This window comes from Theobroma cacao, chromosome 10 (genome assembly GCF_053813885.1).
Source record: "Theobroma cacao isolate CCN51 chromosome 10, ASM5381388v1, whole genome shotgun sequence".
NCBI lineage: Eukaryota > Viridiplantae > Streptophyta > Magnoliopsida > Malvales > Malvaceae > Theobroma > Theobroma cacao.
The window spans coordinates 24,351,041-24,378,971 of record NC_142648.1 but is presented as its reverse complement, the minus strand read 5'-3'; the positions used below and the strand labels follow the sequence as shown (position 1 = coordinate 24,378,971).

The 27,931-nt window shown below is 32.6% G+C and overlaps 1 protein-coding gene, 1 long non-coding RNA gene and 2 pseudogenes across 7 annotated transcripts; 3 read left to right on the top strand and 1 right to left on the bottom strand.

Annotated features, from left to right (window-relative positions):
• Nucleotides 1-1,730: 1,730 nt before the first annotated feature.
• LOC18587083 (uncharacterized) lies at nucleotides 1,731-6,341 on the top strand. 6 transcript variants are annotated; one of them, XM_088802803.1, is made up of 7 exons: nucleotides 1,731-2,066; nucleotides 2,683-2,775; nucleotides 2,986-3,053; nucleotides 3,904-4,008; nucleotides 4,288-4,387; nucleotides 5,163-5,385; nucleotides 5,660-6,341. In XM_088802803.1, exons 2-6 carry the CDS (start codon nucleotides 2,692-2,694, stop codon nucleotides 5,337-5,339), a joined length of 534 nt encoding a protein of 177 aa, XP_088658929.1. In that variant the 5' UTR covers nucleotides 1,731-2,066; nucleotides 2,683-2,691; the 3' UTR covers nucleotides 5,340-5,385; nucleotides 5,660-6,341. The 6 variants fall into 6 exon arrangements, with proteins under 6 accessions (XP_088658929.1, XP_088658928.1, XP_088658931.1 ...); XM_088802802.1 differs by having other exon boundaries at nucleotides 2,678-2,775; XM_088802805.1 differs by having other exon boundaries at nucleotides 2,678-2,775; nucleotides 5,484-6,341.
• Nucleotides 6,342-10,189: 3,848 nt separating this feature from the next.
• LOC148760468 (uncharacterized) lies at nucleotides 10,190-10,833 on the bottom strand. The gene is made up of 2 exons (XR_016023194.1): nucleotides 10,507-10,833; nucleotides 10,190-10,405 (listed from the first exon to the last, which is right to left on the bottom strand). It is a non-coding gene; the product is annotated as an uncharacterized LOC148760468 (long non-coding RNA).
• An 8,656-nt stretch (nucleotides 10,834-19,489) lies between these two features.
• Nucleotides 19,490-20,672, top strand: LOC18587082 (cytosolic sulfotransferase 14 pseudogene; annotated as a pseudogene).
• Nucleotides 20,673-24,152: 3,480 nt separating this feature from the next.
• On the top strand, nucleotides 24,153-26,900 carry LOC18587081 (cytosolic sulfotransferase 15 pseudogene; annotated as a pseudogene).
• The last annotated feature ends 1,031 nt before the right edge of the window (nucleotides 26,901-27,931 follow it).

The following is a 27,931-nucleotide window of genomic DNA, read 5'->3' as shown; positions in this document are numbered from 1 at the left end:
TCTCTCACCTAGAAATTTTCAAGAAGCTATTATTTATAATCTTCTTGAAATTCCATTATTGGGGAGTCTTTATTTATTTAATGTGATTGAAATAAACAAAAACTCTTGTTGAAATATTTCTTGAAAACTCCAACACTTATGATAGAATTCAAGAAAAATTTCTCACTTAAAAATTTTACAAAAACTATTATTAATAAAAAAATTAAAATTCCATCATTGGAGAGTCTTTATTTATTCAATGTGAACCCCTAATTTTTAATGTCCCAAAAATAAAAATAAAATTAGAATCATAAAAAAGAAACTTACCTAATTGGGCTGTAAAACCTAAGAAGAAAACTAAACTACAAATCGAAATACCAAATGTCAAATCTAGATGCTAAGCGCGTGTTATCAAGAATGAGTAGTACTTTTTAAACCCTATTTAAGAAACTAAGACACTCTTTTTGTTTTTAATTTTTATCTCTCCCAATCAAAATAATATCTTTAGAAATTAAATTGATTCTCTTAGATTTAAAAGAAATTGAAACCTAAGAACCTAAGAACTCAAGAACTATTTTCTTTCCTCTACCAATTGTTTCTACTCAGTTTTCCTTCCCTAATTCTTTTCTCCACTTATTTTTTTCTGTTTTCTCTCCTTAATATTTTCTTTCTCTGTACCTAATTTTTCTCTCTGTCTCTGTGTGTCCTTTGGCCTTGGTGCTTGGCTATAGTTATAGTCAATATGTCATATTCCTTCTCAAATTGATTTCTTGAGTTTTAATTTAATTTGACATAGTTTCTCTTTAGATTTTCAGTTTAATTAAGATTGGTACAAACACATCCTTATCTTTCCATATCTATCTCTTTTATCTTTTTTGTTTTTTTTTTATTTTCAAAATTCAATATTTTAGACAAGATGGGGTGTCTACAATGATATCATCATCTAGAGCTTGGAAGTGATTTTGGAATGATACTATAACTGGAATATGCTTACAATGATATTATAAATAATAGTAGTAATAATATATTAAAGATAATAATTTTAAAATATCGATATTTTATAAATTTCTCATGTTGTTATAATAAAATTTTTATTTAAATAATTTTAATTTTTGAAAAGATTTGATTTTTTATATCTAAAAATATGGTAATAATAATATAATCCTGTTTTGTTAATTATGATGAATCTAATAACAAAATAAAATTAACATTGAGAAAATGTAACATATTGAAAGTAATTATTCATAAACTACATAATTTATATAATAAAATTATTAAAGTGAAATGAATAATAATTAAACTTAGTAATATTTAATTTTAATGATGAAATTTTGTAAATTATCTTTAATATTAGTTACTAATTTTTTATCCTATGCCTTTATAATTATTTAGAATTAATCCAGCTAGTGAAAGTAATCTTGGGATCCCCCAATAATTTTGGTAAGTGGTTATTAAATTTATTCAATTAATTTTTTTAATTTTATCTCTATTTTAAAATAATTTCATAAATTTAATTCATGCATAAAAAATAAAAATTATATTAATAAAATAAATAATTAAAAGGTAAAATAATGGATTAGGAAATACTCAATTGTTATTGGGTTTGCCCAAATCTACTAAGCCTAAAGCTAATCCGGATTTGAATTGGTGGATGTGATCTACCTCTTCTTTTAGCATCCAAAACGACGTAGTTTTGATCTTCCGATAAATTATTACAGCTCAACCAGTCAACCCCTTTCCACTTTCTGCGTTTTGGCTCTCCTCGTCTGCTCTTAACCCCCTCTCCGTCCTCGGTCCCCGGCGACGTCGCCTTCGCCGGCCTAGTCCTTTCCGCCGCTGGCTCCCTATTTCCTTCCCTTTCCTCTTTTCTTCTTTTCTTCTCTTTCCCCTTCCTTCTGCCGCTAGTTTCCTCTCTTTCTAAAAAAGCCCAGCCATGAGCCACCGTTTTTCGTCTCGGGGTGCAATGTCTCCTCCACTCTTGAAACTGTTTAAATTCCTCGAAATCTATCCTATCCGTATCACCCACCTCTCTCTCTCCAAAAACAAAACATATTTTTGTTACTCTTTCTAATAATCCATTAAATCAGGTAATTTTAATTCCATAATTCTCAATTTATTTTAATTTTGTTTGTATTCTTTATGCATTCATGTTTCTTTCTTCTGCAATAAGTGATCTGCATAATAAATAATCTTTGCTGAATTGAATCTGGAATTGATTTATTTTGTATTTAATTTGTTATTTTTGATCTGGGTGTTTTTAATTCTTGCAAAAGTTGTTAGATTTAGTTTTAATGGGTGGAGATCATTGGTAATTTTGAAGGGACTAGATAGATTCTAGGTTCTTGTTATTGGATTATTTGTTATTGGGAGCTAAAGACTTATTTTTTTTTGGGAGTGGTTTTTACTTTGCTTCCTTGCGAAGATTGTACGAAGAGGATTGCTGCATCTGTTAATGTTTCTTTCTTGTTGCATGGGAAAGGAAAATGGACTAAGACTCAATCCAATCAAATCCAGAGCACCTGTTGGTTTTAGTTTCTATTTTGTTTTCTATATCCCAGGACAGGTGTCATTACCACACCTCTTTGGGGACAATCTTAATATATGTTATAGAAATGTATGAAAATTGAAATAACTGCTCAGTAATTGTTTCTTTGATTAATAATTTTGTTTATCTTATATTTATAAAAATTGGTTGCAGAGCAGGCCATAGAGATGGGAATGAGTAAAACAGAAGTGAATTTTTGGAGGTTACTTGCACCTGCACCCCAACAACAAAATCATTCTAAACTCATACACGTATGTCAACATGTTCAACTTTAGTTATTAATTAGCATTTGATGGCGATTTTGTGTCTGTGTCTTTCAAAAAATGCTGATTGATTTTCTTCCACAGACTTTTTTTTTTTTTTTTGCATTTGGTTTCCCTTCTGTATGGATTTTTCCTTTTTCATTTAAATTTGTGAATGATGTAAAGAATTCGAATTTTTCTTTTTTTTTTTCTTTGCAGTATGTTGCTACTTTACGAGAGCTATTAGAACAGTTGGCTGAAGAGAGAACACCAGAAGGCTTACCCAGGTTCATTTTTCTTCCCTTATTTGATTGAGCAGCTTCTCGGATTTAATTTGTTGTGGACCACAATAATATAAGGAAAAAGATCAACTTGGTTTTTGATGACTGATTCACAGATTTAATTGTTTTGTTTATGTGATAGCCTATTAGCTTTCAAATTTAATTTGGTTTTCTTCCCCAGAGTTTCAAAGGCTGTGGCCAGTGATTTTTTCTTTTTTTTTTTTTTTTTTTTTTATAATTGGGGGAGGGGAGATTTGAACCCTGCTCTTTAGGCAGAGGAATTATGTACCAACCAATGAGTCAAATGCTTGGGTGCGGCTGTGGCCAGTGATTATTCAGAGAATATTGAGGATATTGCTTCGAAGTTAACTGCCACACTAGTGTGTGTATATGTTCTTGAAAGCTTATCTTATAAAAATTTGAATAATAGCCAGAATTTGTAAAATGAAAATCCTAAAATGCTAGTGCTGAAACTATAAATATAGAAGCAATAAAGGTTGTTCTCCTATGGCTGCATCAGTGTGTATGCTTTGTGCTTGTCTGCACATGCGTGCTTGCCTATTTCTATGCTTGGACTCTTGATTCTTATTCATGGAGGTTGTCATTGTTAATCATTCTTTATATGGTCCAGCCCAATCTTAAGGTACCTCAACAGGCTGTCACCAGAAACTCTTTTAAACAGAGTCCTAAATCAGATGCAGAAAATCACAAGCCTTCTTCACCAGGATTAAGAAGGAGAGCTGTGCACGTGAATCTTAAGTATTGAGGATGACCGAAATTCATATTAGATCTTGAATAATGCTTCTTTTTTTTTTTATCATAAGTTTTGTTTTGATTGCTTTGGGCCATTGAACAGGCCAACCTCAAGCATCAAAGATAGAATGCAAGACAGCACTGAGGCTTATACATCAGCACCTGTCAAACTGGATGCTGCAGCTGAAGCACACATACAAAAGCACAAGTATCATTTGATTTTGCTATTGCGTATCGATACTTTGAGTCAATTGTGCTTTCTCCTAGTTACATTTAACATTTGTTTGAGAATAAATTATGATATATCACTGCTGGAAGGAACTGCAAATGGATGAGGTCAGTGAATGGCTCATATGGCGTCATAATTGTCATGTCAAAGCTATGTTCTAAAAGGGGTAGCTGGAATGATCATAAAGCTTGAAGATATCTGCATGTTAATTGGGTTTATGTTGCTGTTAATGGCTGTTAATAATCTCCTTGAAAACAGAAAGCTTCAGGAGGATTTAACTGATGAGATGGTTGGGTTGGCACGGCAACTTAAAGAGAGTAGTCTCATGATGAGCCGATCTTTGGAGAACGCTGAAAAAGTAAGTGCACTTTATACACTATTAAGTGTTCCATTGTTCCTTACATTGATTATCTACTCTTGATAAGATATGACATGTGCCAATTTTATATGTTTTGGAGAATATAGAAGCAGACAATCTTTTATTTATAATTTTGCTTGTGGATGTCTTCATTTGTGTATCATATTAAGAGACTATGAAACTTTGTGTGGTTTCTTACTGTGCATAATTTACATGGAGAGTTGATGCTTTATGAGTTTAGAGCCCAATGTTTCCTCTGCAGTGGTTGGGACTATCCCAATTGCTGGATTTATGTCTGGATTAGGTCAATTTTTATCTATTTGTAACAGCTGGGATTATGTTAATTCAGCTTTATAACAAAATAGGCATTTCTGAGAAATAACTAGCATGGAGGCTAGCTTTTAAAGGTTTAAAAGGATGCTGTAATAGCATGTTGTGTTGTGTTATTTCCTGCTCATTTTGTGTAGCTTGTTTTCTTTTTGGTTTTTTTTTCAAAATGAAAATGACATTTATTGAAATGATGTTTTCATATTTGAGTCACCCATTGGGTCTTCTCCAGACTATTTGATGAAGTCTCGAGTCAGAAAACAGATATTTGGCAAGTTATGCATCTCCTTTATCCCTTTCTGTTCAACTAATGGAGCATTTGGGTTTCGTGTCTTTCTGATGCACTTCCATGCATATATAACTATTATGTGTGTGTGCTAGCTTTTTCCTTATTTTGTTTTACAACTGTTCGATGCTGGTCTTATAAACTGATTGTGGCATACCGCAGATACTTGATTCCACAAAAAAGGCTGTTGAGAATAGCTTTGCTAGCACTGGACATGCTAATGTCCGTGCCATGAAGATATATTCAGAAACCTCTAAGACTACTTGTTTCCAGTGGCTTCTGATCTTTGTCATGACATGTATTTTTATCATGGTTGTGCTCCTGATACGTGTAACATGAAAATATTTTTGAGAATGAGGACAGCTCACTTTGGCAGACCTATGAGGTAATGCTACTACATTCAGAATGATTTATACCATGGTTAGCCTCTGTTCGTGTTTTATTAATGTGTTGCATTTAGGTTGATTGGCTACTTGTTTGTAGAATTGAGGCTTTGAGTAGTGGAAGTCACAACTCTGTTCATCTTACGTCTTCTCAAGTCTTGTGTTGTGACGAAGAATATGGATTAGGGAAGCACGTGCATGGGCAGTTACTCAAGTTGGGTGTTAGTAATTATTTCTCTATCTGGGTTTTTTAATAAACTTTTATGCAAAATTCAGGTGCCTCGATGATGCCAACTTTGTCTTTAATCAACTATCACCATGTAATACTGTTACTTGGACAGCAAGAATTGTGAGTAGCTGCAGGGAAAACCAATTTGGCAAGGTTACTGAGGATTTTAATGAGATGGGTAGACAGGGAATTGAGACAATAACTTTTATTTTATTCAAGTGTTTTCAAGGCATGTGCTACGATGGAGAAGATGATGGCATGTCTGGTCGACGGGTTCCTGCCAATGCTATCAAGCTTGGTTTGGAATCGGATGTTTTCGTACAGTGCAGATTGATCCACCTGTATGGTAAATGTGGATTGGTGAGATACTGGAAAGGCATTTGAGATTGTTGGTGATATAAGAAACATTGCATGTTGGAATGCCATGCTTATGGGTTATGTATCGGATGAAAGAAGCTGGAATCAAGGGTCAAGAATCACTGATTAATGACATTAGGATTGGTTGTGGTCATAGAAATATGACATACAGAGTTGAATGAGGAATTGTAAATCGGCAACTGCGGTAGCAGAATGGTATGTAATGCTATACATTCAACTCTTGTAAGCCTTTGTATCTATACTCTGTATCTACTCCACAAGTTGCAGTTTTTTGGTCATGAGCTTAAACACGAAGCTATGGATTATATTTATTAATAATAAGCATAAAAATTGATCATAAATTTATTTTAATCAGGTATTTAATGGGTATGGATATTCAATGGGTAATATTTAGGAATATTTGAGTACGGATTCGACTAATAATTTTAAATTTTAAATTTTAATTTAATATTTGTAGAGCTTGATTATCGTATTAAATAATTTAATAAGGTTGGAGTTAGGTACTTTAAAAATAATAGATATCCTTCCCATGGACATCCTTATGCCTCGTTAACTTTTGTATTACGTGTTGTACTCCATATTAGTGGAAAGCTTGCATCCTGCATCTGCCATCTTCAAATCAGGTCATGTACATGAGCAGTTTGCAAATGCAAACAATCCTCAACGCAAACAGTCCAATAGTCGGATTATTTTCTTGGCCTGAATAGCAGTGCTCAATAATTTACTTTAAACATTTGAACATTTAGTTTAGGGTAAAATACACTAATACTTTTAAATGTTAGTTATAATTTCATGTAAGTTTATTAGTTTTTGAAATATATAATCCGTTTTAAAAGAATATTTTTTGTTGAACATATAAATACAACTGTTAATCAAATGTTAATGTTTTCGTTAATATGATAACGTGATAATATTGAAAGGATAATTTTATCCTTCATTAATTTTAAAAATTATTAAATTATAATTTTTCCAAAAAAAAAAAAAACAAAACCCTACCCTACTTCTCGTCGGATGACCACCCCGAGGCCGCATCTGGCCGGAGAGCACTAGATCCGACCATAGCACTGATCTGTTGCTCCCTGGGAGCACCGGTCTGGTGTGTCTTAAGGAGCACCACGAGAGCACTCATCTTTATGGAGCACTGATTTGGTGCTCCCCTCGGAGCACCCATCATAGTGCTCACCAAGAGAGCACTAGGGAGCACCAGATCGACGTTCCCCAAATCTAAAGTTCCCTTGGGGTGGCTAGTCGAGGTAAAGGAGCATGAGCATCATTAGTTGGCCTGAAAGTAAGGAAAAGAGCGAAAATAGAAGAAAGATATTTTAAATATTTTACATTTAAACATTAATGTTATTTACACATTTGAGATAGAGTGTTCATTTTAAAAGTTATTACACCCACATATAAATATAATAAAAAATTGAGAGAATCAATGTATTTTACCTTTTGGTTTAATAGTAAGTTTACGTGTTTCTCAATTCTGCAAGACGAGAATTTCTTCTTCTAAAGTCAATAAATAACAAATAATTTAAGTTTTATTAATTTGATTGACATTGATGTTTTTGTTGTTTACTTTTTGTTTTAAGAAATACAGAAATAAAAAACATGCTTAATTACAAAAGTCAATAAAAATTTTAAAAGATTATATGAAAAATGTATAACTTTTTAAACGATAAAATGTATAATTCTACTTGTTATGCTATATTTGGGTTACAATTTAATTATTTAATCATTTGCTTACAGAAATTATTCAAAAAATAACAAGTAAATTGAAAAAAAAAGAAAAATATTTGATATATTAACAATGTATAATTTCTATACACTATTAAGCCACCAAATCCTGACACTCCGTTAATGAGATATTATTTTAAAAAAAATATAAAGTTGATATTAAAACCTGATACCGTTTTGGACCTTATCAACCTTTTATTTCCTTTAAAATAATATCTCATTAATGATATGTCACGATTTGGTGGCTTGATTGTGTATAAAAGCTATACACTATTAGTCCATCAAATATTAATAAAAAAAAATACAACCAAATGGAGTATTAATGCACGGATAACTGCACTATGGCTATAAAACTATAGTTCTTTCTTTGATAACAAAAGACATCAATCTATTACACCCTTACCTCTCCCATCTTATCCTGTAATGGCAGAGGAGCACTCCCAACCAAACCCTACCTCTTATCTATGGCTGAAGAAAACAACTGCCAACATTCCCAAACCCAAAATTCTGCAAGCCTTTCTACTCTTTCCCTAGGACTTTGGCACCAACCCAACCTGATTCCAAACACAATGTCCTTTCAAAAATGCTTTGAAGCTCATCATAATAGCCTCTAAGCTCAAAAGTGGCACAACATGGTTGAAAGCACTAGTTTTCACCATCATCAACCGTACTTGTTATACGCTTTCCAGCGTCCCATTGAATACAACAATGTTCCGAGTACGACGTGTGCAAGAATCAGGTCCCCGATCCTAGTAATATTCCATCCCTTAGGCTTTTTGCTATTCACATTCGTTATGCATCTTTACCCGAATCCATCGTGTACCATCCCACTGTCGAATTGTTTACATAGATCGAAATCCTTGTGATGTCATTGTTCTGCTATGGCATTTCCTAAGCCTTCCGAACTGGACATTGGAGGAATGTTTCTAGATGTTGTGTTGAGAGGAGCCGTTTGGACCCCTCTTGGGATCATGTGTTGGGGTATTGGAAGGAGAGCTTGCAGAAACCAAACAAAGTATTGTTTATCAAGTATGAAGACATGAAGGAAGACCCAATCTTTCACATCAAAAAATTGGCAGAGTTCGTTGGTTTCCTTTTCTTTGTGGAAGAAGAGAAAACGGGACTCGTTGAAGATATATCGCAACTTTGTAGCTTCAAAAACCTGAAGACTTTGAGAGTCAACAAAGAAGGATTTAACCTATACTGTACATGAGAAAACAAAACCTATTTTTGGAAAGGTAAGGTGGGTGACTATGTCAATCATTTCAGCCCTTGTGCAGTGGAGCGTTTCAGTAAGATATTGGATGAAAAACTACTGGCTTGACATTCAAAATGTTCTGCTAACTGCTTTCGTAGCAAAATCATCTCTCAATAGCAAAAGAAAAAAAATACTGTGCGGTTGAACCAAATCCTTGGCTGCAGCAGTGCTTATTTGTGCTTAGTAGTGTGAAAGTTGAAAGGTTTTTCATGTGGTCTTCCTCTTATTCTGCCATGTTAATTCAATGACTTGCTGTTTCAAATACTTTTGTTAGTAAATTAATTTTTGTAGTCCTTAGCTATGTTATTACTCGAGAGTAAAGGTGGAGGGAAGGGGGCTAGTAGAGGCCCCTGTCATGAGTTTGGAACTTTAACCAAGATCTCTGTGGCACTTAAAGGCTTGTGGATTGAAAGCCTAAGCAAGCTTAACTCAGAATATTGCACAAAGATGTGAAAGTACATATAATTGAATAAACTTGACGAAGAGACTTTGGAGAAAAATAAATATATTATTCCCAAGAAAAAAATAAATACCTAAGATTTTAAGCAAATAACCTAAGAATGCTAAAATGCTTGAATGCTAGACTACTGGGGCAATTGACTCTATTGCCTGCAACTAATGTCTAAGGGTCCTATTTATAATAGAGTTTCCTTAATCTTAAAACAACTTAACTTCTAGTGGTCTAGTACAACTAAAGTAGATAACAAGAGATTTAATTGAAATAAGTGTCCTAAGCCTATTAGAACACTCATTAGCTTAAAGTCTAAATTCAATTATTATGTGGTTAAATAAAGAAAAGGGAAATTAGGCTCAAAAGTGTATACTAGGGATAAAAATATATCAAGTTTGGCTTGAAACGATCAAATGGTACAGAGATTGCTTAAAATATGACATAATTGAAATTTTAGATCAACATAAACTTTTTCTAAATATGCACAATAATTCAAAGTAAAAGATATAGTGTTCAAAATTATGAAAATCACATCCTAACAATGATACTAAACAAAAAAATTTAGCATGAATCAAACAATATCCTTATTCACCTAAAGCTAAAGATACAAGACAACTAATTATCATAATTGGATAAGGAAATCTTTGAAAAAATTTTGGCATAACTCTACTCTAGATTCCTAAAATTCAAGTTAGCATAAAAATTTAAATGATCAACTAATCCTAATTACTTAAATTCTAAATAAAAATGCAAATAAAATTAAATTTAAAACTTCCACAATATATTAACCATCAGAAAAGAAAAATAAATTGACCCTCCCAAACTTAAACTAAACATTGTTCTCAATGTTAGAAAAAATAAAAGAAAAGTAAAGAATACTCCCTGATAGTTAAATGAATCTAGAAAGCTCTAATCTTCCTCTTCTTCTGCATCATCATCTTCCTCATTGTTACTTGTAAGAGGAATTTTTTTTTACTAAAAATAAATAAATAAATGAATAGAGATTAATGTAGAAATATAAATAAAGTAAAAATAACTTAAAATAAAAAAATAAGAGTTTCAAAAGCTTGGGTTACCTTTCAAGAAGTGCTTCTTTATAGTCACTAGCTTGACTATGGCACCTCCTTTTGCATTTTTCAACACCATAATAAGGCTTAAGACTTGTTCCATTAACCATGAATGTTCCAGCAACCTCACTAGTAATTTCTATAATACCACAAGGATAAACCTTAACCGCTTCAAAAGGACCCAATCATCTTGATTTGCATTTTCATGGAAAAAACTTGAAGTGTGGATTGAAAAGTAACAAAACTTGTTGTTCAACCTTAAAATTTGTTGTACTTGTTGTTAGAGGATAATCCTCATCAAATTCCTTTTTAGCCAACTCATCAACTGAATCCACTCTATAACAACTATTTGTATAGGGATACTTAGTTGCATTAAATAAGCACTACTTTTTTGTCTCCAACTTTGAAAGTTATTTTGTCATTCTTCACATCAATGATTGCTCCAACTGTAGCTAAGAATGGTAGTCCCAAAATAAGAGGAATTTCAACATCATCTTCAATCTCAAGCACAATGAAGTCCACTAGTATGTACAAATGTCCACCTTTAACCAAAACATCCTCTATAATCCTAACTGGTTGCCTGTTTGTTCTGTCTGCTGATTGCAACCACACAAAGTTGTAGAAATTTTAAAACTACCAATAGAGCAAGGAAAGAAAAACTCTCTAGATCCTTAAGCTTTGGTGAAGCTTATTTTGAATTATAACATTGCACATTGGATACAAATTGCTAGAGTCTGAATGGAGATGAAACTCTTGTGTGAATTAATGCTACAAGGGGTGAAACTATGGTGGCTAAACACTAATAGAGAGTAATTTTGGTTGTTACCACCTACCATTACTGTAAATTATACATTATGGTCAATAAAATTGGACTGGCTAGACTTCTGTGGCACATGCTATTATATCTAGATATATCCAAAATCTAGATAATTCTTTTTTGAAAGGCAATAATAAGTATATATTAGATTTCAAAAGAAGTGAAGCAGAGCAATGGCTAGCAAATTATATGCCACAAGGCTCTAGTACAAAATAAGTTGGTCCATGCTTAGTGCTAGACAGACCCACACCTATGCAAAAAAAAAAAGAGGCCATAAAGAAAAAGATTTACATATCAGATGCCTACTAAATCATAAAACAGAATCAACAACCATGAACACCCACAAAAGCAAAAAAAGCCAACTCTTTCCAATGGCAAAGTCAAGATTTCACATTTAAGGGGACAAAGATAATAAAATACTCTTATTGTCCTAATTTTGCCATAATTCTATGTGGGTCAATTAGTATTCAAACTAGACAGTTTGCCCTAAACATGTAAATGACATTAACAGTAAATGTAAACTATCTAAAATGCACATTGCATAAAAAGAATGAACATAATAGTTTGTCAATAGCTCTTTGGGGAATTTTATCAAACACTTTCAAATCTCACAACTCAAAAATGTCAAGTTCTCACAACAAGCTGGGAAACTCAAAACCTTAGATCAAACATGGATTTATGGTTTCTAAACCCATAAACAAGTAAGAAAAATCAACTTAACAACTCAACCTTCATTTTCTAGTCCCACCTTGTAACCTCACTTTGAATCACCCACCAAAAATCAATCATGGGTTATTGGTTTCTCTTCACAAGTCGATTTTAAATTGAAATGCCAAAAATCAGCACCAAATCTAAAGCATTTTAGAGATGAAATTTGGATTTTAAGGGAGTTTCAGCTTCTGGTTTGTTTAAAGCTGAATGAAGGGTAAAATTGTCTTAAAAATATTATCAAATCATTAAAGTAATGAAAACACTAACGATTGACTAATGAATTGACTTATGTGTCCAAGGAAAGATATTTTTTTTTCGAATACTAATAGACCCGTGTGGAATTGTGGACAAAACTTAGGGGTGTAGAAGCATTTTACCCTAATATTTATAAAACAACCATATTAAAAGTTTAATATTTGTAGGGACAAAATTATAAAATTCTAAGAAAATAAAGATATCTTATAAAAATTTAAAACTTTTTAGGAAGAAGTCCCTACTAGACCCCTTTTCCCTTTGACTCTCTCTTTCTACAATTAAATCTAGATATTATTAGTTGTTATGGGATTTCCTTTTTCTTTTTTATTACATATGTAAGCAATAAGCCAAACAACTATGCTTAGCTACTGGCCTTATCAATAAAACAAACTTACCTTTAAAAAAAAAATAAATTTTGGAATTGAGGGGAAAAGGGGTTCAAATCTCGCTTTTTAAGTAAGAAGATCATATACTAACTAATGAGTTAAATGCTTAAATGTAAAAAAAAACTTTAATTTATAATTAGTTTAATTTCCATTAATATTATAAAATAAAAATTAATTTTAAATTCATTTTTATATCGAGTTCAAGTTCAAATTTAAATTTTTTATTACAAATATTAATAATAGGATTCTAATATTAAATATTAATTTTTAATAGAATTTAGATAAAATATACCTAATAAATGTTAATCTAAATAAGATTTAGTACAAAGAGATATAAGGGTTTTTTGATCGTTGGATAATTATATAGGGGATGATGGAGTGAGATCGGTATAACCTTTTTCTGTTGTATATATATGGATCTTAAATCCTCTTTTTGGATCTATGAAGTAACTCTTTCCTTCCTTTAATGAATTGCACTTTTCAAAAAAAATATCAGACTAAGATTAAACAATGGTTAAAATTAGTAAATATTCTAATGGGTTATACCAAGATTGCTAGTTGCTAGAGCTACTAGACTAGTGGAGGAAGTTGGCACAATGGATGTGTGGACAGAATAAGGGATAGTTGGGTCATGGGGTTTAGATACGGCTTTGTCCTTTTATCTACTGCTTATTGGTGATGGTCACATGGCAAGGTGCTTTTCATGCTAAGTTGAAAAAGTATTCTCTTTGGTGTATGGGTCTTGGCTTGTGATTATGGGTTTGGTTCTGTTATAGTTGAGATTAGAAAGTGATGTGCTTAATTATTTGGCTAAATTCGAAATTACTAAACCATCATCTACAGTAGGAGGTAGGTGGCATGTTTTATGATATATTGGATTTACCATTTGTTTTTTTGTGAATACTGTCAGTTCTGTCCCACTAAGAGCTGTATCAATTCATTCGTACCTTGAGCTGTATTACATAGATTCTTAATTTGGTGCTAGACAAAAATAACATGAAAACATAATTTTTTTGGGGCATGCGCAAAAAAAAAATGTACCTACTGTAGATACTTGATTTTGATTAATACCTATTTTCTAAAAAATTATTTTTACAACTTAATATTGTATAGAAAATAACTAAAACAAGTGAAGTGCTATTTCACGCATAATAACTAGAGCAAGTGAAGCGTTACTTCAACGCAGAATAATTAGAATAAGTAAAGCACTACCCCATGAAGAACAACTAATATTATTAAAATAATCACTTCACAGGATAGTAGTGAAAGCAACCCGAAATAAGTGGTAGGATTCATGGGTTACTTTCATCTTGGGATGTTCCGGAGAGTTTGGCTTGGTAGCTCAGATATGGTGATAGTTAAAAGGTCTTCCTCTTAACCTTTTCTTGAAGTACAAGTGTTTCACCCTCTTACCTTGTTCTCGTATACTTGTTCACATACACCTTCTTCTCTTGTGCCTGTTCATGTACAACTTCTTCTCTTATACATTTTCGCGTATACCTCTTCTCTATTATCTTTTACTTGAGAACAAGTCTTACTACACCCAATTACAATAACGGTTACTCACTTTAATATTCTTCATAATAATGTAATTTATTAGGCACATTAAAGCCATTCTTGAGTAATCGTCATTTTTAGCACTATATATAGAGCCTCACAATTCATTTAGCGGGGACTCTTCCCCTTAGGCTACCAAATGATTTTCCAAAGCTTTTTTATCTAAATTCTTTCTCTAATTCTCTTCTTATTATCTTCCACCTGCCACGACACTCAATACTTCAGAAACTGCTTTTATCTTTCTCTCTGTAGCCTTTGGCACATCCTTTTACTTGTTTGCAATGCTTCCTCTCTCTATCACAAGAGCCCTTTTTACATTTTGGCAAATCCACTAGGGAAGAGTGATTGGATTAAGTAAAACCTTACTATCACAACTTTCTATTACTAGAAGAAATGGATAGTTCCTTTGGCAACCAAAATGCACCTTTTCCCACCTACAACCAAGAGTTGATGAAAATGATTGAAGCTTTTCAAGAGAGAATGCAAACATTGGAAGACAACAATATGCGAATGTTGGAGACCATATCTCAACTTTCATCCTCTACTACCATTACTTCTTAAGCTCAACCTATACACCTTAATGGTGATGAGGATGCACCTAATGGATCCATTCTCCTAGTTGTAAACATAAATGCAAACAGAGTTAATGGAGAAAATGTTGTTGATGTGTTAGGTGCTGGAAATCCCAATTTGATCAACTCTTTTATGGTAGTTATGCCAGCAACTACCACTACTATAATAATCCCACCAACCACTACTCAAAGCTTTGTGACAATGGAAGAGCTCCAAAAGTTATTAGACCAGAAAAATAAGAGCTTTAGCTTTTCCAAATTTGATATTAAGTTTCCTTAACCAACAAGTGTAGCTGTTAAGCCATATCCTAAAGACTACACTAGTCCTAAATTCAAGCAATTCAGTGGTAAGATTGGTGATGCACGAAAGCATGTTATGAAGTTTGTGGAAACACTCGGAGTGGCAGGATTGGATCATGTCTTGAAGTTGAAGGAATTCTCTAAATCTCACATTGAAAAGGTTTATACATGGTATGTTAATCTCATCCCTAGTTCTGTTGAATCTTGGAGTCAAATGTGCAGGATGTTGGGGAAAAGTTCTTTTCTACTCAAGAAAAGGTTACTCTCGTTGATTTAGGAAGAGAATATCAAAAGTCTAGAGAAGACCTCATAAAGTACACCCAACACTTTAGAGAAAAGGTATTAGACATACAAGAGTCTCATGATGAAAAGGAATTAGTGAAGGTTTGCATTCAAGGGATGTTCATTGAGTATAGGTTACAGTTGGAGAATTTACCTCTTTCAACCTTTACTACCTTGGTAAAAGTTGCATGAAGAACCAAGAATACAGTTCTTAAACAAAAGGGAGCTACTCGTTTTGATAGAAGGAATACCCCAACAGTAAATGCTATTCAAGGAAAACTTAGAGAAAGAAAAGGTCATTTACAATGAAATTTACGTACTAGAAAGGATGATCTAAAGTGAAAGCCATATGAGGAGAACGGTTTTTCTCCACCATTTTCAGTTCCACTAGATGGAGTGAAAATGATTCTTCATGAATGAATTAGGGATGGACAAGTGAACTTGCCTTATGCTACACAACCACCAACAACAGAAGAAAAGTCCAACCTAAAATATTATGACTATCACAGAACAGTTGGTCATTTATTTCTTGAATGCAAAGACTTACGTAGAATATTCCACAAAAAGACGCAAGCAGAAGAGTTACTGATTGGGAACAACAAGATCTAATACAACTCGCTTCCCGCTCATGTATGATACTTCTATGACTTTGACTCTTCATTACTTTATATATCGAAATTTTACATTTGGAACGAAAAGAAATTCATATTTAGCTACTAGCTTTATCGCTTATACTTTGGTTGCAATTATATTATACTATTGGTCGCAAGCTTTAGCGCTCACTCTTTGGCCATAGTTCATCACTCTTATTTGAGCCACAATCTTTACTATTTATACTTTGGCTACAATGACATTATGCTACCGATTACAAGCTTTATCACGCATTATTTGACCATAGCTTATTACTATTACTTCAGCCTTAAGCTCAATTGCTCATATTTTGGCTACAATGATATTTTTTTGTTGGTCGTAAGCTTTGTCGCTCATTCTTTGACCATGATTTATCATTCATATTTTAGCCATTAGTTTTATCGCTCATAATTTGGTTGTAATGATATTATGCTATTGGTCTTAAGCTTTGTCGCTCATTTCTTGGCCTTAGCTTGTTACTCACAAATTGGTTGTAACTCTTACGCTTACCTATCTAAAGAGTTAAAATAATCTTCTTCACATCAGGTTAAGAGTTAACATCCTTGATATAAGGTTGAGATTTCCTTCAGACCTCATATAGTAATATGATGAGTAAGCATGTAACATTTATATGAGCAACATTACTTTGACAAGTCTACAAAGCTAATAAAGGAGTGACCAACTCTTGAGTTCCACAGAGAAGAGTCGATATTTTTTTATGATAGGAGAAATTATCTAATTATTCTTAAGAAAAGGCACTACTGAAAGAAGCAGCTAATCTTCTTCGCAACTCCTCTCTTTAGTAAAGCAATCTTTACTACAGTCTTTCTTGACATATCTCATTATTCTTGAGAAGAACCACTATTGGAGAAAGTATTTAATCATCTTCTCAACTCCTCTTCATGATTCTTCAATACAACAATCTTTGTTGTAATCTTTCTCAACTTCAATGTTAGCTTTTCTAGCATCATATATGAACTATAGCAACAATTATCATTTTTGGAGAAGTACTTGCTCATGGAATATTGGCAATCACAAGTCAATTTTCAAATTCTTCTATGATATATGTGTTACACAAGGGCTAGAAACACTACTTGCAAATAGAAGTTTGAATACCAAAAACCATAAGAGTGCAACTCTAAGCTTAACCGTGTGTACATATAGTTTCTCTAGAAGAAACAATGAAACACAAAAGGAAACATGGCCAAGAGAAAAAAGAGCTCAAATTGATGCACTATTCTATATGGAATACAAGGAACTTCATCGATCTTGCAGACATCATATGCCAAAAATGAGATAAGTCCTCATATGCAATATTATTATATTTATTTATTTTTATGCTCATTAGTACAAATTTGACATGGAGTTACATATTTTTTAAAATGTGTCAAAAAAATTATTTGTCATCTTTTGTAGTATTTTTATGCATTAGCATTATAAAGAATGCATACAATAACAAAGACCACATTTTAATATTTATATGAGAATGTTATTAAAGGATTAAACAAAAGAAAAACAGCTTGTGCTGCTAGTAAACAAAAGAAAAAACCAAAAAGTTGACATGTAGGCTAGCATTTATTTGTTTCTTTCCCTTTAACTTGCCAACAAATAGAAGTTGACATGCCGGAGACTTAGTATCTTTTGTTTGTTCTAGTGTTTCTCTTCCTATATTTCTTTGCCAGTTAAATGTTTCTATTAAAGGCTGCACATGCAAGAAATTCAAAATAAAATAATAGTTATATTTCAAAAACAAATAGAAGCATCAAAACAAGTTTTAACACAAAAAGTCAATTAAATAAAAATTTTTGCTATGTTTGCTTATCTTTTACACTTTTGCTTTTGAAATTTATATTTAGCGATAAATTAAAAATCATGACTGGAAACAAATCTTTGTTTTAAGAAGAATTTTTTTTTGCTTTTACTTACCAAGATAGTTTTCTTATGAAACATAAGTAATGCTTGTTCTAAGTTCTTTTTCTAAAATCAAACAATTTATTTATCTGCTTAAACATATATATACATAAAAAATTTTCTCTTTCAATTAAAAAGCCTCATCACATGCATGAAAAATTTTCTTTTATCATATAAAAAAAATTTCATGTAAGGGGCAACAAGCAAAAGAAATTCAATTTTTTTAAAAGGTAAGAAAATGCAAATAAAAAGAGGGAGAGAGAGTAAACAAGGAATTATAAGAAGAAGAAGAATAACTTGCTTGCTCAAAAAAGAAAATTCGCAAAGGAATAGATCTTACTCTGAATTTTGTTTTGGTTGGAATTTGATTGAAGAAAATTATTCACAGTAAGTTCCATATTTATAGGCCACATAGAATCAAGGTTTTTATGAAAAAGCTTAACTTTCCTTTTACAATTTGTATTTTGAAAATCTTATTCTATGAAAATATACTGTTATATAATCAATTAAATATTACACTAAACAATAATATGTTATTACCTAAAGTATTACTGCTTAAGGTGTTACTATCGGAGGCGTTATTGCCTGGGGTGTTATAGTACAATGTGTTATAGTATAAAATAAAACCTTTCCCTAAAGTAATGCATAAGAATTATTCTTAAATAAGAATTCTTATGTAAGGGGCAAAATGTAGATACTTGATTTTGGTTAATATCTATTCGCTAAAAAATTATTTTTACAAAATAATATTGTATAGAGAACAACTAAAATAAGTGAAGTCCTACTTCATGTAGAACAATTAGATCAAGTGAAGCGTTACTTCAACGTAGAACAATTAGAATAAGTAAAGCACTACTCTATGAGGAACAACTAATTTTATTAGAATAATCACTTCACACGATAGCAGTGAAAGCAACACGAAATAAATGATAGGGTTCATAAGTTACTTTCATCTTGGGATGTTTCGAAGAATTCGGCTTGGTGGCTCAAATATGGAGATAGTTAAGAGATCTTCCCCTTAACCTTTTCCTGAAGTACAAGTGTTTCACTCTCCTACCTTGTTCTCGTATGCTTGTTCACATACACCTACTTCTCTTGTATCTGTTCATGTACAGCTTCTTTTCTTGTACCTGTTCACGTATACCTCTTCTCAATTACCTTTTACTTGAGAACAAATCTTACTACATCTAATTATAGTAACGATTACTCACATTAATGCTCTTCATAATAATGTAATTATTAGGCACATTAAAGCTTATTCTTGAGTAACCACCACGTTTAGCACTATATATAGAGCCTCATAATTCATTTAGCGGGGACTCTTTCCCCCAGGCTAACAGATGATCTTCTGGAGCTTCTCTATCTAAATTCTCTTTCTAATTCTCTTCTTATTGACTTTTACTTGCTACGATACTCAATACTTCAGGAACTATTCCAATCTTCCTCTTTGCGGCCTCCGGCTCACCTTTTTACTTGTTTGCAACGTTTTCTCTCCTTATCACAAAAACCGCCTTTACACCTACAAATTATTTTTTGGCTATAAAGCTTCATTCTGTTGAGGCTGATGGAAATTGAGTAGTACTCCCAAATCCCAATCCCAAACAAACCCCAAACTTTCATCTATGGCTGAAGAAAACAGCCCTGTAAGCCAACACTCCGAAAAACATGCCCCAGCGTTAACCCATTTCCAAGGCCATTGGTGTCTATCTCAGCTTGTTCCAAATGTAATATCCTTCCAAAAACACTTCCAAGCTCTCGATGATGACATTATTTTAGCCAGCACGCCAAAAGCTGGAACGACATGGTTGAAAGCCTTGGCTTTCACCATCATGAACCGCAACCGTTTCACTCTTTCCAACAGCCCCTTGAATTCATCAAACCCTCACGACCTTGTTCCCTACTTTGAAATGATGTTGTATAAGGATGGTCAAATCCCTGATTTCGCTGGCGTTTCATCGCCAAGGCTGTTTGCCACTCACCTTCCCTATCAAGCATTAGCTGAATCAATCAAACAATCGAATTCCCGAATTGTTTATATAGCTCGCAATCCTCTGGATGTTATTGTTTCGTTGTGGCATTTCATTACAAGTGAACCAGAGTGTGCTGATTGGAGTTTGGAGGAATGTTTCGAGCAATTTTGCAGAGGTGAAGATGCGTATGGACCCTTTTGGGATCATGTTCTAAGGTACTGGAAAGAATCCTTGGAGAAGCCAAACAAAGTTTTGTTTCTCAAGTACGAGGACATGAAGGAAAACCCAATACCTCATATAAGAAAGATGGCTGAATTCACGGGATTTCCATTTTCCATGGAGGAAGAGAAAGCTGGAGTCATTTAGGAAATAGCAAAGTTTTGCAGCTTGAGCAACCTAAAGGATTTGGAAGTGAACAAGACAGGAACCCTGGAAGCCTTACCACGTCAGACTAAATCTTGCTTTCGGAAAGGCGAGGTGGGTGACTATGTTAATTATCTCAGCCCTTCTGCAGTGGAACGATTCTGTAAGATCTTCGATGAAAAACTGAGTGGTTCTGGCTTGACCTTCAGAATGTCCTTGTCAGGATAAAACTTGGTTAAGGAAACCATGTAAAATAAGGATGGGAATGAAGGTTGTGTCCACTTGCCCAAAGCACTATTAGTCTTATGGAATAAATGGTTTTGGGCTAGATTGTAATCAATAATCTCTTATCTGTGCTTGGTTTGGTTTGCAACACGTGTTTCCATCTTGCTTGGGTTTTATAATGCAAGTTAGCTTGAAACTCTTTGATTCTTCTGTGATATACTTGATTTTGGTTTACACAAAGCAGTTGTCTTTCATCATTGTTAAATAAATTGCAGAATGAAACAAGAAAAAGAAATAAACTTTAAAAAAATGGCTTTACGGAGACTAAAACAATTGTTTTAAGGCTTATTTGTCTCTAAGATACGATAAAGCCTCAAAATTCTCTGATTAGTTAGAATTAGTGAAAATGATTTGGTAAAAAATATTTTTTTCTATAAATTCTTTGGTGAACAAGTACAATTTTTCATTTTACGAGCAAACATAATTTTTCATAATTAAGTTAATTTAATTTATAAAAATTAAAATAATTTACCATCAACATTAAGTATTGATCTATCAAGATTATTTCAATGAACTTTTTTTTTTTTTTCTAATGTGAACTAGAAAGAGCCAACTCGATTCAGAATTTAAATATGAAACCTCTAAACTGAAAATCTCAACTTCTAATTGTAAACTCTTATGTGCTTCTTGGATAACTAAAATTTTGCAAGAGTAATTGTTGGAATGCTATAGCACGACTTGACTAACCAATCCTTGTCGTACTCTTAAGCCATTGATTTCGACCTTCCAATATGTCGTACTCTTGGTATAAAACTTAATAAATATATTAGAAATTTATTATAAATAAAATTATATTACTACAATTATCTAATTACGACCAAAATATTATATAAGGATTCACCACTTGTAAGTGTAAGTTCATAATTCACTTTACATAATTCATGAGTTTGATCGAAGCATTATGATGAAATAATTGTAGGTGATATGGTTTTGATTAAAAAAATTGAAATTGCTAATTTAGGAAACTTTAAACAAATAATCAATTTCAAAAATTATTATAAATTCTCGTAATATCGAAAACATAATTAAAACAAAAAAAAACAAGTGATGACAATTTAAAAAATTGCTTAGAATTTCACAACATGATTAAATTGAGCAATATAACTGTTTCTGTAGAACATCTTCTACAAATTTCATGGATTTTTTTGTTTGTTTAGAATCCATGATACTGCCACCCTCGAATCAGACACAATGGAATCATGGTTGTATTTAGGATCAATCTGCACATATTTCAAAGGTTTCATATGTCCTAAAAAGCAACCAAAAATCAATATCGAAACCCGACATTTAGCATCACATTATTGAAGCACCCCTGTTCATAGGCTATCTCGTCATAGTTGCCAGCTGGCCCTTCCCTTGTCCTGCTTTAATTCATGGCAAATCACACGGTTCATATCTTAGCCGAAGCTCGTCCCCTTCTCTCCAGCCTTGTCCCACCGTATGAACGAGGCATACGCACCCGTGAAGCACCCACTTTCTCTGCCTTTCCCTTGGTCCATGTGCAACAGAGAGGCCTCGTCTGCCATATCAGAAACAGCAGGCCACTAAAGATTCCTTTTCCCTTGCTCCATACTTCCTCCACACTCCAACCTTCCATACCATACCCGCCAGCCTTCTTGTCTTTTTCATCGGTGACGTAGATAGTCTAATAGTTTAATAAGTAATTTTAATATTTAATTTTTTATTTATTATTTAGTATTTATGGTTTTTATTTTATTTAGATGGTAGGTAAATATAAATTTAAGAATTTACTTTTTTTGTATTTTAAGAAAGTCTAGGGTAGCATACTTTCTTATTTTAATTTACTTTACTTACACTCAAAGTTTAAGTTAAATAAAATTAGACTATTATAAATAACACCCTTAAACTTAGTTTTTAGAGAACTTAATTAATTGAATTATTGAATGATATTATATTTTTTGTCAAATTTTGAGTATAAGTTTTTGTATTTGAAACTTGATTATTAATTTTAAAGGCTTTGTTGAGTGCTAGTATTTATTTTCATGTTAACTTGCTGCATTAGTTGGTATAAAAATGGAAAAACTCATCCAATCTAATGGCAGGTGACCCAACTATGATAGGTGATGGTACTCATGGTGAAAATCATGGAATTGAGGCCTCACAATCTGCAGTGCAAGATTAAGGGGTGGCCCTGAGAGTTTTGGAGCAACGAATGGATCTCAGATTCCAACGTTTAGAACAACACTTTGAATAAATTGTAGATCGATTTGATGCTCTAGGTGTAGATGCCAACAAAAATCGAAATGACGAAAGGCCATGTACCGGAGATGATGTAGCTCATGGATAGCCATGTATATCACAAACCATAGCCCCAGCCATGTCTAATAGCCTATAGACGACCCGAAAATTCTCTAGCCAGAGCTCACTCGTGCACGAGGGTCATACATATCCAATGTAACATCCGACTTACTCTCGAATCTCTTGGTTAAATAAAACTATTCCAAAAATTGTGTTATATCCTTGAAATCTCATTTCAAAATTCCTCCAAAGCATTCAATATAGGGTATGATAAAATTTATTATCATTTCCTTAAAATAAAATTTGTACAAGAATTTCAAAACGACAATTCGCATAACAAGTAAACATTATAATTATGAATGCACACCGCACAAATATAAGGTACACTTTTCTTTGATGTAAATCATCTTGAAAAGCTTGTTTCTCGGTTTAAAACACTTTACGTATAATCCATATATATATTCAAAACATATTTAAAAATCATAACAACCACAAATTTTCTAGATTTCTACCAACTCATACTTTTTCACAATTTTTACATATAAAATAAATTATACACAAATAAATATATAGATATAGTTATGAAAATTTTTCAAATAGGCATCCCCTACTCACCTCGAAATAGCGAGATACTACATCGCTATTTCTACTTGCCAATCGCTCGTCATTTCCTCTGACACGTCACTATAATGCACTATCTTTACATTAGCACTTCCAAATTGAGCTAAGTTGGCCTAATTCTCTACTTTTTTTTTTGGACCTTTCTTTCCTTGTTGATATTGGACCCTTCTTATGGGCTCTTTCTACTTCTCCTTATTGGGCTATGCCCACTCTTTTTTTTTTTATTTCATTCATTCATCATTTTATTTTCTTTCTTTTTTTTTCTTCTCTCTTTTTCCTTTCTTTTCCTTCTTTCTCTTTCATTTTCTAGCTGATCGAACTTTCCCTCCTCCTCACTTGCACCGCTCGATTGGCCTTCTCTCTCTTAAAATCAGCTTCACAACCTCTCCTACTTCCTTCAAAAATCGGCAGCACAAAGCCTCCTTTGTCCTTCACAATTCGGCAGCAAACAACCTCCATTTTTCCTGCACAAATCGACAGCACAAAGCTCCCTTTGTCCTTCACAATCTGATAGCAAACAGCCTCCACTTTTCCTACACAAACCAACAGCAACACAACCTCTCTTTCTCACCCTCCTACTGCCATTTTTCTACTCTATCACCAGCACTCTTTCTCCCTTTTCTTTGCCTCATAAACGATACTCTCCAACTGCCATTTTCTGCTCTCTCACTAGCACTCTTTCTCTCCTTTTCTTGGTGCTTCTTCAGCCAACCTTATCCCTTTTTTTGCTCTTAAAATGTCTGTTCTTCTCGGGAGGAGAAAGACAACAAGTTTATTTGATATTAATGTCATATTTGGGGGACAAGTTGGACAAATCAATGTACTTGTCAACTAATTTTTTTTTTCCTTGATGGCTTTACATTCAGCCGGCCCCTACCATCATTTCTTTTTCTTCTCTCTGTCCACTTTCATCGGCTTAACCCTTTATCCATCCATTTTTTTTATTTGTTGACTTTTCTTGCACTTTCCTTCAAGTCTTGATCACATGACCATTTATCCTCATTTTGCTGTTTATTTTTTCTTCTTTATCTTTCTCATTTAGTGCATGTTTGGCCTATTTTTTTTTCAGCTTATCTATTTCTTAAAAATAAAAGTCAAGTCAAATATAATTTTTTAAAAAGATCTTAAAAAAAAGTAACTGTTTTTTTAAGAACAAATTTTTAAAAAAAAAAGCTTAAAAAAAACCTCCAGAGAGGAGCTTTTTCTTCTCTTCTTTTAAAAATACATTAATTTTCAGGAAATACCCCTCTCTTAATTAATCTTTTTCTCCTCTCCTTCCCTTTACAAATTATCATTCTTCAACATAAATCACTATTTTCCTCTTTTTTACCTCTCTCTACAAAAACTAATAAAAAAAAAAAGACGTAACAACAAAATATCAAAATCTAGAATTTTTTTGTTCTTAAAAAGATTAAGAGAAAAAAAAATCTAAAATTCAAAATTGCATTCAAATACTATTTAAAGATTTTCTTTCTTTTTTACAAAAAAATATTTTAATATTAAATACATCGTTTCCTCTTTTCTCTTTATTTTTTGGGAAATTGAAGCATCATAATCCGATTGCTTGTTGATCAACATAAATCTAATATTATTGCTACTATACAAGTTTGAAAATTATTTCTTTTTTTTATTGATTTCTTCGATTTTAACATATGAAATTATATACAAACTTGAAGCATTACATTATAACTTATTAAGTGATTAAAGATTGCGTGAATACCCTTTATGGTAATTTTAACCGACATTAGAGCTTATATAATTTATTTTGTTAAACAGTTTATCAAACAACTTTAGGTTAATTTTAAAAGCTATTATTTTTCATAAGAGCTTACTAGTAGCTTTTAAGTTAAAAAAAAACTAAGCCAAACAGGCTCTTATTTATTCTTTTATTCTTTTACCCTTTACACTATTTTTACTTTATATTTTATTTATTATTTCATGATCCCATCCAAACCACATTCACCCCATTTTATTCTTTCAACATTTTATCACCATTGCGTCAATCAAAGTTCAGACAATTAGTTTTAATTTTTATTTTTTATTCACCAGAACTTTCATCTTTATAATTTGGTCCTTTCAACATTTATTAAATTTCAATTTCTTTCTATCTTTCTTCCTTCACGCGTATCCAATAAAAATATCGAAGTTGTACTTCAACGCTGTATTACAATAATATTTAAATATTTACTTACCACGCTAGTTTGATTTAATAAAATCATGTTGTATAATTACTATCATTTTTCTCCAAAATTCTTCCTTACTTTTTCTCCCCCACTTAAATTAGTTATATTCCCTTCTTTCGGACTAATTTTCGTGATTAATAAAGTATTAATATTTTAATATTATTTTATTTATAAAATAATATTTTATTCTAAGATATTTTCTTCGCTCGAAATCGCTTTTCGACACTTAAATTTACATCAGTGACCCCTCGTCCTATTGAGATGGTTACCTTGACTACTATACGAAGATATGGGATGTTACAACTTAGCTGAAAGCACCTGTTTTGGCCATCGTCAACCACACTCGTTTCTCACTCTCCAACAGCCCTTTGAACTGGGCAAACCCTCATAACCTTGTTCCATTTTTGGAGTTGACTTTGTATGCCGGAGATGGGATTCCGGATCTTACTAGTATTCCATGCCGAAGGTTGTTTGCCACACACCTTCCTTATGCAGCTTTAGCAGAATCAATCAAACAAGGAAAAAGCAGAATTGTCTATATAACTCGCAATCCTTTAGATGTCATCGTTTCTTTTTGGCACTTTAATATAAGCATTCCCGGGCTTGCGGATTGGCCGTTGGAGGAATGTTTTGAGATGTTTTGTCGAGGTGAGGAATTGTTTGGGCCCTTTCGGGATCATGCCTTAGGGTATTGGAAGGAGAGCTTGGAGAAAGCACACAGAGTACTGTTTCTCAGGTACGAAGACATGAAGGAAGACCCAATACTGCAAATAAAGAGGATTGCAGAGTTCAGAGCCCTTCCTTTTTCTGATGAGGAGGAGACAGCGGGTGTCATTGAAGAGATAGCAAAGTTTTGCAGCTTGAGCAATTTAAAGGATTTGAAAGGGAACAAGATTGGAAAATTCCAAGGTTTCCAAATTGAATATAAGTTCCTTTTTAGGAAAGGCGAGGTAGGTGACCATGTTAATTAACTCAGTCCATCAGCAATTGATCGATTCAGTAAAATTATAGAAGAAAAACTGAGTGGATCCGGTTTGTCGTTCACTATATCTTGCTAGATTTTAATGACACTGATTGTAGAGATCAAATTTAACATACATTTAGGGAGGCTAATGCAGTAGGGGGACTCATCGGCAAAATTTTATGTGGATGTGACATACATGTTCTTTGCTTGGTGTCGGTTGTGCTTGAATCAGTATGTTCATTGTATGGGTGCAAGGACTGTTTTCCTATTTGTTTATTGTTGTCATTGTTAGTATGGATGCCTATGTCAGTTGGGTGTTCGTGTAGGCGCTTGTTGATGTACTTCCGCATCTATTACTTTCTTTTAACAGACAATATGTACAATGTTTTATCAATGATTATGGTAAAATTTTCTTTGGCTGAGAAAAAAAGATTAAGAACTTAAGAGAAATTTGGATAATCTTAGTAATTAATGGATTATGGGCCTTGTCACATAGCTTGGAACTTCGAAATGAAACATTTTTATTTAACTTATCTTTTATGAGGAGAAATAGACAACTGAGACAACAAAGTTTGTCAGCCCTTCTTTACCATCTCTCCACATGGAGCAAGTGTTTACAATGGAAGAGAAAAACCCAATTTTAACCCATGTGCCATTCAAACAGAAAAAGTTTGCTCCCACCCTTCATCTTACTAAATAGTTGTTTCAAATGACTTTTAATAAGTAAATAGTTTTTTTCCTATAAATTGCATGGATAATAAAAATGATACCATGCAAAAATTCCCATATATATCCACTTCTCTCACCAGCTCACATCATTTTTTTTTATTTTTATTTTTTTGTTATTATAGTTTTTACTCAATACGATTTTCATTTTATAATGTGATTTCATATCAAAACTAACTGTAATTGTTCAATTTCTCCCTTTGTTCATATGTTTGGAGTAAATCAAGACGAGCTGCTTCCATTTTTTCCCTTTGGGTATTGATATTTTAGACTATGACCGTATCCTTTATATTGCTTTCAATTCAGAATTTTGTGGTTTCCTTCCTTTTACAAATTTTTTTTCTCTTTTTTCTTTTTCATCATTATTTATTAGAGTTACAAATATAACTCTTGGGTATCTATTTGTTTGTACTTATTATTCACTTTTTGCACATGTAGATTCTTCATAAATAAAATAATCATAGAGAAAAATTGACTCTTCAGTTCTTTAATAACCTTATTTTAATGTTTAAAAGGATTTTTTCATTTTCGGAAAAACATAAATTTGCTTAATGTTTTAATTTTATATCCGTTTGTTGAGATTGTTGAGAGTGGGAAAGAATGATTAATTTTGGATTTTTTTTTGAAAATATTAATTTTGAA

Coding starts and splice junctions, on each gene's coding strand:
- LOC18587083 (XM_088802803.1), top strand. CDS start 2,692: ATGGGAATGAGTAAAACAGAAGTGAATTTTTGGAGGTTACTTGCACCT. Junction 3,054..3,903: donor ACACCAGAAGGCTTACCCAG/GTTCATTTTTCT, acceptor GCCATTGAACAG/GCCAACCTCAAGCATCAAAG. Junction 4,388..5,162: donor CTTTGGAGAACGCTGAAAAA/GTAAGTGCACTT, acceptor GGCATACCGCAG/ATACTTGATTCCACAAAAAA.